Genomic DNA, 19,159 nt, shown 5'->3' on the forward strand with positions numbered 1-19,159 from the left:
CCATTAGTGCTGCCCTTTTAACCGATAAACATGCGATAAACTGTATTTTTCTGATAGCCATTTTCGTCTACCAAGTGAGTTTTAAACGTAATGCTTATATTCTTTTTTCTCCTACTAGTCTCTCTACCATTTATTTTCAGCCTTTTCTAAAAGTTAGTCCGGAATTGGTCCGGTTGGAGTGAGTATTATATTCTTTGGGTTGGATGGTGTAAAACCCATTTTTCGATTTTATCTTTTTGCACTGCACCGGTGCACCGCATCCTTTTAAACGTCAAAATCGTCAAACATTGACATTGATATTTGTTTTAGGTTTTTGAGTATTTTTATTTTCCATCTTCTTTGGATATATTTTATCATAATATGACAATGAAATGTATCATTTTTTTCACTGAAATTAATAGCAACTTGTGTGATTATTGTCGTGTGAAGCTTTGATCTATCTACAGACATTATAGTGTACGCGCAATAAATCTATGCCCGTCGGCTCGCAACAAGTTTTGAGTGGATTATTTGAAAATAAAAGAAAACGTGATGGTTTCTCATTCAAAGAAGTCTTCTGCCGAATGGTTTATTGATCAACTGAACGTGAGCAATGCGAAGCTGTTGGCGTTTGTGTTAGTTTTAGGGTTCATCGGCTACCACGGCATTCTGCATTTACGATATGGTAAAGACCCTACATTTTACTTTTAAAACTTATAGTAACATTGTGATTCTACCCCCGGTTCCACTCCAACGATATATCGAGTAAAGAGAAATAAAATTCAATTCCAAGTTTAAAATTTCAAGGTCGTTTTTTGGCCGGCCATAGACTTGGGAGTTGAGTAACTGATCACTTTTTTTTTACTTCAGGGCCAGACTCGTGCACCTGGTTGTTGTCCTCAGGCCGATATAAAGGAGACCATGAATGGCAGCCTTATGGTTGCATGCTACATCGCTACTCAAAAATGTAAATAATAAAGTACTACATTTATCTTGGTTGCATTGTAAACATGTTGTTGTATGGAAATAACAATCCAGAGCTGGTTTATAAAACTTATGTATTGGAATTACAAATTTATCAATGAAATAAAATAAACTTTAGTGTCTTAGTAAATGCAATGAGAACAATATTTAACGTAAATATTATCCTTTTTAGGGTTCCGTACCCAAAGGCTACCGTGATAGCTAGACAGTTGAAATTTTCACAGATGATGTATTTCTGTTGCCGCTATAACAACAAATACTAAAAACAGAATAAAATAAAGATTTAAGTGGGGCTCCGATACATCAAACGTGATTTTTGACTGAAGTTAAGCAACGTCGGGCGGGGTCAGTACTTCGATGGGTGACCGTTTTTTTGCCGTTTTTTGCATTATGGTACGGAACCCTTCGTGCGCGAGTCCGACTCGCACTTGCCCGGTTTTTTTTGCAGTATTTTTTTGTACTGTGGTAAAAAAAAATCACAATAATAAAATCACAATAAAATCACAATCCAGGGCATGCATTTATAAAATAGTGATAAGCATCTAAAGATAACTCTTTGACATGGATATATAAAATAAATAAATAATATCTTGTTTCCAGCGATGCAAGAAGATGTCTCCGGTATTTGGCTTTCTGGGGCAAATACAACAGCTTTGCATTCATTGGAGACTCCCGGATAGCACAACTCTATGAACATTTCATAGGTAATGTATGTTTAAATGGATCTTATACATACTTATATTTCTATACTCTGAATGCTTTAATTGTAATTTCTTCCAGTGTTATAATCCTCAAACCTAATTGAAATGATTGGCATGAAAATACCATGTAATTTTTTTTTTTATATACCTACTTACAAAATGTATGAGAATCATTTTCTATCATTTGTGGCTTTTCTAGCACCCTAATCTAGGTCACTAAGAAGCTTGATTGGTATTAAAAAAAACCGGCCAAGTGCGAGTCGGACTCGCACACACACGATGGGTTCCATACCATTATCTATAAAAATGGTCACCCATCCAAGTACTGACCCCGCCCGACGTTGCTTAACTTCGGTCAAAAATCACGTTTGTTGTATGGGAGCCATTACGCAAAAAACGACAAAAAAATCATGTATGTCCCATCCATAGGGTCCATTTTTACCCTTTAGGTACGGAGCCCTAAAAACATGTTTTGTCAAAATCTACTACAACTGACTGTTGTATATTTTTTCCAAAACCTGTAAATGCCAATCGTCATTAATTAAAAGTCAATGAAAGCATCTTATAGCTGCCCTTAGTGCCCCAGTATTTGGACTGAGTAAAATTTTCATGGTCACACATTGTAACTGTGTACAATACAAACAGCTACACTCCTAACTGTACATCGGTGGACCTTATTATTCATATTCATATTCATATTCATTTAATCCATTGTTCTCATGCTCATCAGTACAATAGGTCTTACATTTTAGTCTTCGTAGGTGCATGACACCCTGCTAGGGTATACAATACAGGACATGTTACTTAATAACTAAACTTAATAACTAAATAAAATTTACAATTACAGTAATTATAATAGCAAAGTAAATGATTTAAACTTTAAAGTAATTATCATGCAATACTAGGTTTAAACTAAATTCAAACACTAGATTACCTACTTGATGTCAATTAATTTTATACAAAAAAGAAAATGTAAATGTATATGTTATTAATAAATTGATTGATTGATTGAAAAAAAAAAAATAATGTTTTATGTCATGTCATCTTCTAAAAATTCGTCTATGGTATAATAACATTTCTCGATAAGCATCTTCCTTAATTTATTTTTAAATAACTTAATGTCGCTTAATTGTTTAACAGTCTCGGGGATTTTATTCATTATGTGGACACATCGATAGAAGGGACCATTTTTAACTATGGCAAGCTTGCTAGGCGGTAAGATGATTTGATTTTTTCGTCTACTCTCAGGTTTGAATACTTCCGTTCCGTTAAATAAATATGGGTGGTTCCTGACAAATACTGCTGCCTCCATAATATACATAGAGGGTAGTGTTAATATTTTATGGTCTCTAAAATGCTGTCGACAACTATTTGGAATGCGCGTATTGGTCAGAATGCGGACGCACTTTTTTTGCATAACAAATAGTTGGTGAGCATCGGTGCTCGCACCCCACAGGACTACGCCGTAACTCAGCCAGGCGTGCGCGTACGCATAATAAGCCGTCATAGCAGATTCTAAATTTGTATTTATTTTTAAAACACTAAGGGCATATACAAACTTTGCCAGTTTTGATTTTATATTTTGGATGTGCGATTTCCAGTTTATGCCGGAGTCTAGTTTAATGCCTAGTAATTTAAACTCAGTGACTTCTTCAATTGGGCTGTCATTGATATCTAAGTGCAAGTGCAACGGTTTCTTCTGAGTAGGTTTAAACTGAATTACTTTTGTCTTTGTTAGGTTAATGTCTAAATTGTGTTCATGTAGCCAGGTGGTGACCAGGCTAATGGTTTCTAGTAGGCGCGTGTTGCATTCTGCACTATCACCACAACTTAATAATATTGACACGTCGTCTGCAAACATAACGCACTTCGTATCAATATTTTTAGGTAAGTCGTTGATGTATGCTAAAAACAGCAGGCAACCGAGCACACTCCCCTGAGGTATGGAGCATGAGGTATGCCGCATTCGCGAAGTGATTATATGCGTTTCTCCTGTACTGTTATCAATATGGTCGAGCTGTACATATTGTCTGCGGTTTTCGAGATATGATTTAAACCACTTATGCGCTACTCCGCGGATTCCCATGCCGTACAATTTTTTAAGCAAGATTTCGTGAGAAACGCGATCGTAGGCTTTAGTCATATCTAGCATTAGCCCCACCCCGTATTTTTTATCATTTATGTAGTTTAAGGTTTCATGTATGTAACTAAATATTGCATATACAGTGGAACGATTGGTTCTAAACCCATATTGACTACTATCGAGTATTGAGTACTTTTCGAGAAAATTATAAACACGGTTGGACATCACCTTTACAATACATATTAAAAAAAGCATAAGGTCTACAATTGTACAGTTAACAGTGTGGGCGATGGTGATTAAATATTAGTCAATGATTATCAGTAATAATGAATCATGACTATCATGAGCTGTGATAATTCCTTATCACCTTATCAAACAATTGTTACTATTCAAATAACTAATCCTATCCGTAAATAGAAATCTTCAATGCAATAGATAAAATTTGAATTGTCTTTGTGTATTTTGGATGGTGGGGACTAAACGCGATATCAGTCTTGACTTAGCAAAGATGTAAACATTTGTGGGACTAAATTGTTTTTTTAGGGTTCCGTACCCAAAGGGTAAAACGGGACCCTATTACTAAGACTCCGCTGTCCGTCCGTCCGTCCGTCCGTCCGTCCGTCACCAGGCTGTACTCATGAACCGTGATAGCTAGACAGTTGAAATTTTCACAGATGATGTATTTCTGTTGCCGCTATAACAACAAATACTAAAAAGTACGGAACCCTCGGTGGGCGAGTCCGACTCGCACTTTCCGTTTTTTTTTTAAACTTTTAATATATCCCATAGATATCAAGAATAAAAAATTGTTAAAAATGTAGTTTGCATCAAATATTCCTTAGAGTGGTATTCCACCTGTCCAATGTGCATTGCGTCTCACTCACACTGATCAAAATGTGTGATACTAATACACATTGGACAGGAATACCACCCTTATCCACATCATTATTACACAACAAAGGTGTGCTACGATATATTTTGGACTCTTTGTCCGCCACTATTTATTTGATGCTGAATGTACATAGATCTTCTAGATTTTAGATTGGTCCCATTTTGACAAAATTTAGTTCCATTGAATCTATGTGGAATTGAGGCGTAAGGAGGAGTTCCCTTAAATCTTACAAACATACTTATAGCATTATAAACTGTTTATAATTTATAAATATGTAGTACCCAGTGTGACTACTTAAAAAAACAAAGAAAAAAAAAATATTTGTTTCCTTCCTAATTGGATACTTGTAGCAATATGTTTTATTTTGCAAATCATTCCTGAAAATACTTACCCACATTTTTTTTTACAGGTGTGTTAAAAACTCGTCTGGACCCAGACCCTTCATACTCACTAGAGCACCATACCCCGAACAATACATACACCGATGAGAAGTTACGTCTGTCTGTACGACTGGTATGGAGTCATGACGTATCGAGGACTATGGTTGAACAGTTTAGAGCTTGGTAAGTTGAAGGAAAACCATTACTAAATATATTAAAACCTTAAGAATTTAGAACTGGAGACGTCATGGCTGTCATTTTCTGTACGAAACAGTCTGCCGATTTTTGCGGGGGAGGGGACGTCAAATGTATCGCTATTTCTACATGATTTGTACGTAACGTACAAATAGCCATGTCAGTCCAAACAAAAGTTTGTACAATTGTGCAAGTTTTTCGGCAGAGGCGTAAGCTCTTAAAGGCGACTCCATTTATTAAATGCTCTAAGATTAAAACGGGTCACTCACGTATTTTTTTATGCTCCTCGGCACGGAGTAAAACATGTCTAGCAATTTTCGACTTAAAATACGTAAGTGAACCTATTTAATATGTTTGTGTCTCTTGGAAGTTGTGTCATTACAAACCATTATACTTATTTATTTTTCTTTTTTATTCCATTAATGTACTATTGTTAATGCTTTGCCGCTAATAACTATGTTTTGTTTAAAAACTGTGGACTGAATACAATTGCATTAATTATCAGAATACCATATCCATAGAACAAGAGCGTCCAGTCACCTGCAATAATATGTTACACAACGAAGGCCGCAGAAATATCTGACACGATCTTATTTGTATAGCCATAACAGCGTGTCACATATTTTTCAATCAATCAATCAATCAAAGCATTTATTTTCAGGCTACTAAGGCCCATAGATACATACCTTACAAACTAACATATATATATATACAATAATAAAAAACTTAAATACAAAATAAATCATTTTTGCAGCCTTCGAAGAGTAACATATTATTGTATGTGACTGTCCCAATAAGACTATCCTCCTGCGTCTCTGAGACCCTTATAAAGAATTTAATCCAAATCGAATTTTGAATTAAAATGGCATACAAGAAGGTTCCGGATTCAAAACTGCAATAATGACAAGGGGGACTCAGGAGGTTATTGAATTTGAGCCCTATGCAACTCACATTAGAGTCCACTTCACCTTCCAGGGAGCGCGAAGACGAGCCCCCCTCAGTGATAGTGGCCGGCACCGGCCTCCAACTCCTCCTCACCCGAAACGCCACAACTCTCGTCATAGAGGAATACAAAAGGAACCTTACGTTATTGGTACAAGCTATAGATTCGCTTGCACACAAGAATACTAAAGTCCTTTGGAAGTTGATTGAGTCAGTGGATAGTTCGAAGCTGAAGAATGAGTTGAAGAAGATTAGTAATAGTGATATTGATGAGTATAACAGAGCTGCTATTGAGGTAAGAGTTGCACAAATTTAGGTTTTAATTTCTCTTTGTCTGAAAGTAAAAAAAACCGGACAAGTGCGAGTCGGACTCGCCCACCGAGGGTTCCGTACTTTTTAGTATTTGTTGTTATAGCGGCAACAGAAATACATCATCTGTGAAAATTTCAACTGTCTAGCTATCACGGTTCGTGAGATACAGCCTGGTGACAGACGGACGGACGGACAGACAGCGGAGTCTTAGTAATAGGGTCCCGTTTTACCCTTTGGGTACGGAACCCTAAAAATGAAAACAAGTACAGGCAGCAGAAGAAGTTGCTAAGCGGGCCAGATGTTCAAAATGATCCTGACGCGACATTATTGTTAAGAGAATAAGAGCGTGTCAAGGTAATTTTGAATAGCTCGCCCGCTTAGCAACTTCTGCTGCTGACTGTACAAAACAACGTCTAGGCCGGTTTGGGCGATCAAGTAACTTAACTTCTAAGAAGACCTTGCTTTTTGTGCGTTTATAAGCCATAGGAAAGTAGTTTGATTTTAAATCGACAATTTTTAACAGTAAATCATTAGTATCATTATCATTACATTAACCTTTTGAACGCCTTAGACGGCAATTGACGTCAACGCAAAATCGTGACAACGACGCCAAAGACGCCATTTGACGTCGATCGTTTTTTGATGAAAATCTACTGAAAATCACCCCACTTTTAGGTTGGCATTATTTATTCACAAAACTAAATTTACCCCCGTGGCGTCAGTGGCACGGCAAATGGATGCGCCGATTGGCGTTCAAAAGGTTAAAATATAAAATTAATGAAAACAACAAAATGCAATCCGCCCAGTAATTAATATTTTCAAAATGGCGGCCTATTTAAAATTTTAATTCTCGTATGAATGCGTTAATCCTATCCGTTAATAGAAATTGATAGCCGTAATCTTAATACGATCTGACAGATCGTAGACTCATAATATTGGAAATGAGCCTTCGGTCCGTATTTTGAAACACAATAAAGCATTACCTTTTTTCAGATTATTAATTAACCGGTCTGTATTTCGGACACTATAACCACTACAATACCGCACTATGTGCCCTAGGTGGTATTGGTATTCCACCTGTCCAATGTGTCTTGCGTCTCACATTTTGCTTAGTGAGAGAGTGAGACGCACAGACAGAATACCACCCTAAGACTATTAATTTTTAAGATGTTGAATTTCTTTCAGATCCTCACCCACAGCGCAGCTCGCATCTGGAGCTCTCCCCGCCTCGTGGCCCTGGGCGCCGGCTCCAACGACGGCTGGGCATTAAGTCCCCGCGCCTTGCGGCACGACGCGCAGATATTATTGAACATGTTCTGCAACGACCACATGAACTTCAACGATGGTTCATGTTGCGCCATGCCCGAGCCGCATACTCAACTTCAGTTGCTGACTTTTGCTATGTTTCTTGTATGGTAAGTAGAGAAATGCTTAGTTAGGGGCACTTGCACCATCCCACTAATCCGGGGTTAAGCGGTTACACCGTTAACCCAGTGTCAAATTGTACTGGTAACCATGGTAACTCCAGGTTTAACCCGCGTAGTGGAATGGTGCAAGTGCCGCTTAAAAAAGTTGCCGCCATTTTTAACTTTTACCTTTTCGGTCTGTTCGTATCGTAATTTTTTCGGGTTCCTCGTGAGCACCTTGTATTATATTATAAATATAGGAATCATTCGCGCGACACACAATATTGCAGACGAATTAAGATCTTAACCACAGAATAAATAATAGTACTAGGTACAGAAGACTCACTCTAACAAAACGCGTCTGTTACGATCAGCACAGATATGGCCGCTAGGTGGCGACAGCGCCACGCGCGGCTTATGGCTAACCAGCAAAATTGGTGTGGAACGGATGTACTTTTAGCTACCTGTAGCAAAGCGACGAAATCGCGGAGTGAGCCACGCCTGTCTTAACCCAAAACAATTGAAACTCACCCATATTGCAGGGTACCTCCATATTAACAGTAAATTTTTGTTTCAGCGGTGTCCTAGCCGGCATAAAAGCAACATGGCGCTGGTCGCAAACCATCCAGCAACGCCTCGGGGGCTACTCGCTCGTCTCCCCCCCTCCCACCACACCCTCCCCCTTAGCCGCCCTAGCTAAACTCGGGATGATAATGGCCTACTTCTATCTCTGCGATAGAACTAATTTCTTTATGAAGGAGAATAAATACTATTCGGAGTGGAGCTTTTGGTTGCCGGTGGGATATGTGTTCGCGCTGGGATTGTTCTTTACTGATGACTCTATATCTACCAGGTAAGATCTTACAACTAGTACCACCTAACCACCAGACGCCAAATTCACCACTTTTTTGTTAAGTAACTTTTTTTTATACGAGAAAGTTTTTTCTAAGTGTTTGGGTGGCTATTCTCAACCCAGCGGCGGAGTGGCAGCTGTCTTTCACGAGGCTTCATTATATAATTATGTAAGTTTAAAAACAAAAGCGTAAAGTAGCAGACTTTTATATTTATTCAAGAAAGTCCTTTCACATGTTCGGGTGGCTATCCTCAACCCATTGGCGGAGCGGCCGCTGACTTGCACAAGGTTTCAGTATGTCGGGTAATTTCGATAATCACCCATAATTCCATCATATTAGAGTCCATTTTCTTTTCAGGGTCCTACACAGAGAACAGACCAATGAATGGAAAGGCTGGATGCAGCTAGTCATCCTAGTATACCAAGTGACAGGGGCTAGCAAAGTGCTGCCCATCTACATGCTGGTGCGGGCACTAGTTTCTGCATATCTGTTCCTTACAGGTCAGTTTATATGTTAGACAACTTTTGATATAGTTTTTCATTCCTTCACAAAATAATACTGACATTTTAGCCTGTAAAATTATGTCCGTTTTGTGTTACAAATATGGCCTTGAGATATAGTCATGTGGAGATTTTTGGAACCTATACTATACGTCTATGGATCCTTACGTGATTAATGAATGACCCCTAAACTGTTGTTATTTTTTTAGAGTATTAAATTATTTTATTGGTACAACGAAATACAAGTAAATAAATAATAATAATAATTCAGCCTATATACGTCCCACTGCTGGGCACAGGCCTCCTCTCATGCGCGAGAGGGCTTGGGCTATAGTCCCACGTTAGCCCAATGCGGATTGGGGACTTCACATACACCTTTGAATAAAACAGTGAAAACACTTAAAAAATATCCTGGTCGCTCGGTAGGGTGCCCAGAAGGCTAGCCGCATTGCCCCATTGTTGTTTGTATATAAATATCAATTATCTATTATTAAATATATTTATTTTATTGGTGTATGTTTAGTACGTCATGATTCAGATCAGTTTTCATCAAGTTCACCATTTCATTTATTTTGTTATCTTTCTATTTTAAAAAATCAGACTGTGTCGTGTCTCACTTTAAATTGACTGTTTACAGGCTACGGCCATTTCACGTACACTTGGAAGACAGGCGACACGAGCCTAGTGCGATACTTCCGCGTCATCTTCAGGCTAAACTTCCTCACTGTGGTCCTTTGCCTGACGATGAACAGACCCTATCAGTTCTACAGCTTCATACCGCTCGTCTCGTTTTGGTATACTTTGGTAAGTCACGTTCGATATAGCGTCATCTTCAGGCTAAACTTCCTGACTGGTCCTTTGCCTGACGATGAACAGACCGTATCAGTTCTACAGCTTCATACCGCTCGTCTCGTTCTGGTATACTTTGGTAAGTAACGTTTGATATAGCGTCATCTTCAGGCTAAACTTCCTCACTGTGGTCCTTTGCCTGACGATGAACAGACCCTACCAGTTCTACAGCTTCATACCGCTAGTCTCGTTTTGGTATACTTTGGTAAGTAACGTTTGATATAGCGTCATGTGCAGGCTAAATTTCGTAAGAATGGACTGTATTGCCTGACAATGAAAATACTTACCAATTAGCCTCATGCATGAAGTTATATTTGAACGAAATATTTTTTATTCGAATGTTTATTGCCGTTTAGACTGGTTTTATTTTTCATAAAATCGATTTCGACTGGCAAATCATATTACTTTTTGGCAACCGGGTTTTTTAACCTAATTAGACCCCGCTGAATCCGAATTTGCCGGTTGCTTAATCGAAATCTTGACCGGAAGTGAGATATTTGACATTAAAGGTCCCTTTTTTTAGTTTTTCTTAAATAACTCTTAAACGGTGGCGCATAGCAAAAAATGTTCTATTACATAAGTAATCTGCATAAAATTGCCTACAAGAAAGATTCAGTACAATTTTTCGCTAGGATCAATATTCAAAGAGATATTAACGCGGGAATTTTAATTATAATCACTTCTAAGGTCCCTTTTTTTAGTTTTTCGTAAATAACTCATAAACGGTGGCCAATATCAAAAAATGTTGTTAAACGATAATAATGTACACAAAATTTTGAACAAAAAAGATTCAGTACACTTTTCGCAGGGATCAATATTTAAAAAGATAATAAAGAGGGAAAGTTCTAGTATAATAAATTCTAAGTTTCCTTGTTTTTATTTATTCGTTAATAATTTGAAAAGTGTGACTCATAGCAAAAAATATCTTATACATAAATAATAAACATAAAATTTCCTACAAGAAACATGTAGAACACTTTTCGCTAGGATCAATATTTAAAAAGACAGAGCAGCGGGTAAGTTATAAATAATCAATTTTAAAGTCCCTTTTTAGTTTTTTGTAAATCACTCGTAAAAAATTAAAAATTGGGTAATGTACAGTCGCCATCAGATATATCGGAGCGGCCAAGGTGTTCATAATATCTGAACACGCGCCCTAACGCCTTGACAATATGAACAGCTTGGCCGCTCCGATATATCTGATGGCAACTGTACATTACCCAATTTTTAACAATGTATTAGTCATTTACGAAAACCTAAAAATAGGGACCTGGAAATTGATTACAATTAACTTACCCCCTTTTATACCTCTTTAAATATTGATCGTAACGAAAAAGTGTACAGAACCTTTTTTGTGGACAATTTTATGTTTAATGTTTATGTATAATATTGTTTTGCAACGGGCCACCGTTTACGAGTTATTTACGAAAAACCTAAAAAAATGTGACCTGTGAACTGTTGTAATTAACTTTCTTCCTTTAATATCGCTTTAAATATTGATCCTAGAGAAAAGTATTCGAGATATTTTTTGGAGAAAATTTTATGTAGATAATTTATTCTTAAAAACCTATTTTGCTATGGGACACCGTTTACGAGTTATTTACAAAAAACTAAAAAGGGACTTTAAAATTGATTATTTATAACTTACCCGCTGCTCTGTGTTTTTAAATATTGATCCTAGCGAAAAGTGTTCTACATGTTTCTTGTAGGAAATTTTATGTTTATTATTTATGTATAAGATATTTTTTGCTATGAGTCACACTTTTCAAATTATTAACGAATAAATAAAAACAAGGAAACTTAGAATTTATTATACTAGAACTTTCCCTCTTTATTATCTTTTTAAATATTGATCCCTGCGAAAAGTGTACTGAATCTTTTTTGTTCAAAATTTTGTGTACATTATTATCGTTTAACAACATTTTTTGATATTGGCCACCGTTTATGAGTTATTTACGAAAAACTAAAAAAAGGGACCTTAGAAGTTATTATAATTAAAATTCCCGCGTTAATATCTCTTTGAATATTGATCCTAGCGAAAAATTGTACTGAATCTTTCTTGTAGGCAATTTTATGCAGATTACTTATGTAATAGAACATTTTTTGCTATGCGCCACCGTTTAAGAGTTATTTACGAAAAACTAAAAAAAGGGACCTTTAATGTCAAATATCTCACTTCCGGTCAAGATTTCGATTAAGCAACCGGCAAATTCGGATTCAGCGGGGTCTAATTAGGTTAAAAAACCCGGTTGCCAAAAAGTAATATGATTTGCCAGTCGAATCAAGAAGGAGAGCGATTTTGAATTTTTATGTCTAGTCTAGTTATATCATGTTACAAATGCATTTCCGTTATTATATTATCATTTTATTGCTTACAATAATGAATAAAAAGTACAAAAATTTGCCCGCGAAAAGCTAGTGAGCGAAAAGCAACGCCATTAGTCGAAACGCCGTGACGTGACGTCACTCGTTTAAATAAATTGTTAAGACCAACCAAGAGTGAAAGAGATGGCATTATGACCTAACTCGCCACTAGTAGCAAACGTCAGTTGCGTCCACACCGAGTGACCACAAAAATTATGAGCGTCTCAACCGCTCAAAAAATTTATTTTATAAAAAGTCACACATGAGGCTAATTCTACAGCGTCATATCGCTAGTCTCGTTTTGGTATACTTTGGTAAGTATAGGTATAACTTATTTTCGTTAGCAACAAGTTAATTGGACGTACATTTAATCCTGAGCGTAGTGAGGGATTCAAGTGCTCGAGGTGGAAAATGGAAATAATTTTGCTACCATGTGACACATACTGCTTTTCACATCACCTAAGTATGAGGAAATTATTACTTATGTTTCAAATTGTTATAATAATATCCTAGAACAGAAAAGTGCTACTAATGATCCCTACTAGCAGAAAAGTGTCACTTTGATCGCTCCTAGCAGGGAAGAAAAAGCCCTTTTCCGAAGAGGTGACAAGAAAAATCTATTTTTTTCAGATGTTCGTGATCTTCGCCCTCCCCCCCGACATAGCACCCTCCTCAACCCACACAGTGGAAACCAAGCCCTACCAATACCTCTACATCGCGCTCAAGGTCATCGGCCTACTGAGCATAGTGACGGTTCTATACATGAGCGAATTCTTCTTCCAAAAGATATTCGTCACTCGGCCGTGGAAGGCGCTGTTTGTTAATTCTGATGATGATATACATCAGTGGTGGCTGCGGTGGAAGCAGGACAGGTTAGTATGTCTGTCTCACTCGTTGCAAGGTCAGGCCTGCTCAGCATAATGACGGTTCTATAGAGGATCGCCATGGTCGGGTTGCACGTAAGGATTACTCACACAAACAAGCCAAAATTTTGTCCATTTTCAAATGGGTTTATCATAATAAAATTATTTAATTTCTAGTATTTTTATATGTTGGCGCAGACAGAAGCATATTATTACCCAAATATCAGGGATTCAACTGCACAAACCCTATATAATCGTAGAAAATGTGTCAAGAAAGTTGTATGAAATTCGTACAAGCCTCAACGATTTATAAGGCATAAAGGTGTCAGGAATTATGCAAAATTGAACCCTATCACTTTGAAATAAAGTTCAAAATATATTCCCTCTGCCTTATAAAGATTTAATATGATTTACGAAACTTGTATCGATTTATTTGCCGTAGATACTCGATGACGTACGGAATAATCTTCGCGGTAGCTTATCTGGTGGCGCAACGATACAACCTGCTGGACGACAATAATCATAGCAATCTGTTCACCCCGGGCGTGTCACTTACAGGTATGTATAAGTAATACATTGTCAGGTGACAACTAAAACTCACTAATTATTACCACAAGTTCATAGCCATAGCAAAGATAGCCCAAAGGTATGGCGCCATCTTTTCGAGCGATGGCGCCATACATTTGGCCTACCCTTGACACAGAATAAATAATAGTACTACCGTACAGAAAGGACACTTCCTACAAACCCGAAGTTTGACAGCGGTTCAGGGGAGAGTCGTGCTATCCCTTTCTAATATATAGCACTATCACTTTCGGCTATTTGGGGTTGTCAAAGTTCAAGTGATTATCTTATCTGTGGTCGTGCACGCAAAAGGAAGTCAAGTGTGCCAACCCTAATAATTGCTCGGAGCAATGCTGAGCCGAACGGAGCCGAGTTCGACCGAAGTGATGAGTGTCTCCCAACTGCTCTCGAGTAGATGGCGATACTTTTTGATATTTAACAAATTTAACACATATCAGTGAAAAAATAAGGATTAAAGTCAAAGTGCGTTCTAAAAGTGTTAATCATTTGTGTCGAAAGATGGCAGTAAATATACTGACTACATAATTTACTTTGATAATATTCTTCTATTCCAAATTCTCTTTGGCCATAGTCAAACGTATTGATAACTAAATAACTATTTTTTATTTATTTTCTATTTATTTTCTTTATTGGGGAAAAAACTGATACAGGCCAATAATATTTACAGGCAAAATTACTAAATTTAGATCTAGCCTACATCCTAAGACAATTCCCACTAGGATGTACGACAATAGTTTTAGGATAGCAGTGTGATCGGGACTAAACAGACTTATACTATTCTTACACTAAAAATTTACATAACGACACTTAACACGTTCCAAGTATAAATATGTGAATATGTGAACAACTAACTTTAACTTAAATTCCATTTTGACGTGTAAAAGTGCCCTTGTGTCCTATTTTCTGAATAAATGTTGAAGTTTGAACAGTAACTCTCGTCCACAGCCACCCTCCTCGCCTTCATCGGCATCGGCAGCTACGTCACCTACACATTCTTCTGCACAAACATCTTTGACTGCAACGAGATCCACTCCTATGTAGCCTTCCTACCCATCGTGAGTTACATCATACTCAGAAACGTCTCAGGGGCTTTGCGAACTAGGCATTCTAGTCTATTCGCCTGGTTTGGAACAATTACTTTAGAATTATTCGCCAGTCAATCGCATATCTGGCTAGCGGCTGACACACATGGGGTCTTAGTATTAGTCCCAAGCGCACCTATATTAAATTTGATTATAACGTCATATATTTTTATATGTGCGGCGCATGAGATACATAGGTTGACAGGGATTATTTTGCCATACGCAGTCCCTGATGATTGGAAGCTTGTTTTAAGAAATTTCGCTATTTTTCTAGCGATTCTAGTCCCTATAGGTATACATGATGGTATGTTTTAAATTTGGTATAAGGTAATTTGTATAAACGTTTAAAAAGAGATACTGTGGGTGCATCAACTACTTCTTGTTGTTATCCTGTCCCGTCAGCCAGGGGACAATAGGAGCATAGTTTGTTAGAAAATCTGTGTTGAGTAGATGGCTCTTTATGGCAAAGGCTTTAACTACCATAACACCGTGTTTGTTGAAATTAAATGCCTTAAAATCACGTCAAAGTGTGACCCCGGAGACGGTAACCGTGGCAACGAGCTACAAGAAAAAGTTGATTCACCCGTCTGTATCATTTAACAAACTGAATCAAAGTTTTGCAATATCCGTCAATGTTTTGCAACATGCTTTTTTAGCATTCAATAAATATAAGCACTTAACATGTTAACTGTTGAAGATCTCAATTTATTTATTTTTTGACTATTACGCTTTAGGTACTAATGTATACACAATACAAAAACATAACAGAATCAATACAATGTACTTTTAAAAGCGAGCGTTTTCCAGGATGAAATTTTATCCAGTGCACAAATTATAACAATTACGTTTACAGACAAAAAGTAGTTGTTTAATAACATGAACCTGTGGGCGCAGCACGGTTCCATTTTTATCGTCTATCACTATGCGCGTCCCTTTCGCACTTACATACTTGTTAGAACGTGACAGGCATGGTGACAAGGGATAAAAACGCGACCGTGCTAAGCCGCCTAGTTTGCAATAATAATATGTTTGTTATAAATTTATAGTGAATAAACGTGTCTTAATTATTTTCCCTTTTTTATTAACAAGTACAATTGTTTTCAGCAAATATTTAAGATACAGAAGTTGATATCCATAACATAAATTATTAAATAAGAGGATAACTCGTATAGGAATTTGTGCACTAAATAAAAAATATCCTATATTAACAATTTATACCTTCGTTTTAGTGGTCGAAGGAACCATAATGTTACTATAAACTAAATTTGTATTACATACCCTTCAGTGATAATTTAAGGTTTTCAAATAGTACAAAATTCACTTGATTGACCAATCCTACACTTGTGTTAATTTTATGTGATTTTTTGCGAAGTACATATATTACATACTCTTTGTATTTAGTATTGTAAATATACATAGCACTTTAAGGATGTAGAAATGTATATTTTTGATTTTATAACTGAACCAATTACATTATAAAAGGTTAAAGGCACATTTTATTTACTTAAGCATGTTTTTTTAGTGATAATTGTCTTTTGTTTATGAAAACTTTGTGTTATTTGTCAATGGTATATTAGTTCATAATGGAATCTTGCCATAATTATATATTGCGTTAACCCTTATCTTGGCAAGGCTCAAAATATCTTAAATATAAACATTTTTTTAGTTTTTCGTCACCTATTGAGCATACTAGACAATTAAAAAATAAGGGAAAAAATCCAGGACTTTCCAGTTTCGGAAAATCATATATATCATATTTGATACAATGCCAATCCCTCGACAAAATAGTTACCTACTTTTTAGAAGAAAAATGTGGATTTCAATAAAAATAAAACGTAATGCAACAGAAATTATCATTTATTGCTAATTAAACGCAATCTAAAGCATCAGATGACTATTACACCTGTAAAAATAAATTATATCTACGAATACCTGATCACTTGGGCGGAAAATTTGATCCCGTAAAGTTTCAAAAAAGTCGTCAGCAAAAAGTTGAGTAAAATATGAAAAGTAAACAAATAATTAAAAGTAAAAAAAAATGTTTTTTTTACTTCGGGGGCATTTTTTGCCATTTCGATATTTTTCCGTGCTACGGGGCTACGGCGTAGCAATAATGCTACAGCGTACGAATATACAGTTGAATAACATCTAGTACTTTAAAAAAAATCAAAATTCAATAACTAAATAATATGACAACTAATATTAAATACTTGAAACATGTTTTGTAACCCCACAAATATAAAAAAAATAAAAAAAACATGTAAAACTATTTTGACGACAACTTGGCAATGTATTAAATGTAATACAATCCTTTCGATATGTACATTTCTGAGTTCTTGGCAATGTATCAAATATAATACATAACAGTTTCATGTAAGGTTCTGTGTATTAAATGTTTTTAAATTCGAACGCATTGTAAATATTTATGCACTAACAGATAGTAGATGCACCAAAATGTAGATTATGGAAAAATATATACTACTCTAAGAAATAAATGCAAAACTTCCAGTGCGAACCGAAATCTGTTGTTTCCGTGGCGCCATGTTGATTATTACTAATTAATTTACAATGACACTTGTGTCCATTATTTTTTTCTATAAGAAAGGAGGGTAGCTCGACATATTGATAGCAGAATTATTTTGTTAGGTAATAAAGTGAAACTGCTAGATTTTTTTAAGTTCCATGTATCACGGGTGTTACAATGCCAAGATAAGGGTTAAATGTGTCATGTCAATATTATAAATATATTGTATAATTGTAAATTATTTGAAATCGCTGTTTAGAGCCAAAAAGTTGATTTTATTAAAAATAATAATTAATATTCAAATGGGAATGATGAGAAATTCGTGAAAATGTACAATGTTTGTGTTTTTTTTTATGTAGTAAAGTATTTTAAACAATTAATTTTAAATTGTCAGCCAAGTACAAGAATTACATTGTCTTCACAAATTATAATGGTAACATTTTACTCCTACACTAATATAATTTTGGTTGAAAAATTGTGATATAAATACCAAGTATTTTGTATATGCTGTATGTAATATTAATATGCTTAGTTATTCGGACACCTCGACCTGTTGTGTTAGTTTTAAGTTTTGATGCTTTTTTAGCCTGTAATATTTATTACAATATTATTATATTTTTGGTAAAATGTATGCACCATATTTTACACAACTTTCGCTATGTAACAAATACTTTTATTTCTATTTTACGCCTGTTACAAAGAAATAAACTTGCTAATGATTTTTAACCCTTTGATCACTATTGTTATGTATACGTGACGTGACATTATACAGTTGTTAATTATACATCAGATTCAGATCCTTGAATACGGTGTAAACGTACATGTCAAAAACATACAAAATAAAAATAAAAACACACACACACACACATCTAAAACTAATATGACATACTTAATTTAATTTCAGGCGATTAAGGGGTGGGTATAAAATTTTGGAAACGCTGTTCTGTAATCTGCACAATTAAAAACTATTTGTTTTATTCCAGCAAATATGTAATACTAAAGATTATCTTGAAGTAGCATTTAGGGGTCGGTTGCACCAAACTGATCGTATCGTTAAAGAGTTCGCAAAATTTTTATGTATGGAAAGTTTCATAGTAAAGCGCCGGGGCGCGCCGGCTGATGTTGATCAGTCTGTCAAATGTGGTTGGTGCAACTGGCCCAGTTTACTTATTTTATCGCGGACAACTTATTTGATAGTACCTATAATTATAATTTGTTTCTAGTATTTTGCAGATTTCATGCGTAGTTGGTTTTATATTTTTCATTATTTTTTTAACTATCGAAATGTGAAACTATTCTTGTTTCAATTCAATCTTTCAATAAAAAAAATGCAAGTTGGGTGTACATTTTTTGGTTGGCTGTTCTCTCTCGTGAGCCAGGGGACAATAGTACAGGTTTATCAGGAAAATGCTCACATGAAAGTTCATAAATGGCAAAAACGCATGCATATTGCAATTAGTATATAATTATGATATCAGTGTGACCCAGGAGACGTTACCATGGCAACCACACAAAAAGTCGATTCTCTCATATGCTTACAATGCTTACTGGTAAACTTTGTATCAACTCTAGAGGTCTACCGTTTAACTGAGACGGTAGATAAGTTTTTATGGTCAACTAAGGGCTGGTTGAAGGCCTGGCTGCATGAATTCGATTTTTATTAT

General features: G+C 36.0%; 1 protein-coding gene and 1 long non-coding RNA gene across 2 annotated transcripts in view; both read left to right on the forward strand.

Annotated features, from left to right (window-relative positions):
* The window catches only part of LOC134795739 (uncharacterized), a 246,170-nt gene that overhangs the window by 135,801 nt on the left and 91,210 nt on the right, over positions 1-19,159 (forward strand). The window lies entirely within an intron of this gene.
* Positions 290-15,883, forward strand: LOC134795725 (N-acetylneuraminate 9-O-acetyltransferase). The gene is made up of 12 exons (XM_063767675.1): positions 290-664; positions 850-946; positions 1,564-1,667; positions 5,049-5,202; positions 6,190-6,451; positions 7,654-7,883; positions 8,452-8,727; positions 9,086-9,228; positions 9,866-10,032; positions 13,072-13,313; positions 13,747-13,862; positions 14,835-15,883. The coding sequence occupies exons 1-12, from the start codon at positions 532-534 to the stop codon at positions 15,284-15,286; spliced, it is 2,376 nt and encodes a 791-aa protein (XP_063623745.1). The 5' UTR covers positions 290-531; the 3' UTR covers positions 15,287-15,883.

This window comes from Cydia splendana, chromosome 12, assembly GCF_910591565.1.
Source record: "Cydia splendana chromosome 12, ilCydSple1.2, whole genome shotgun sequence".
NCBI classification, from domain to species: Eukaryota; Metazoa; Arthropoda; class Insecta; order Lepidoptera; family Tortricidae; genus Cydia; species Cydia splendana.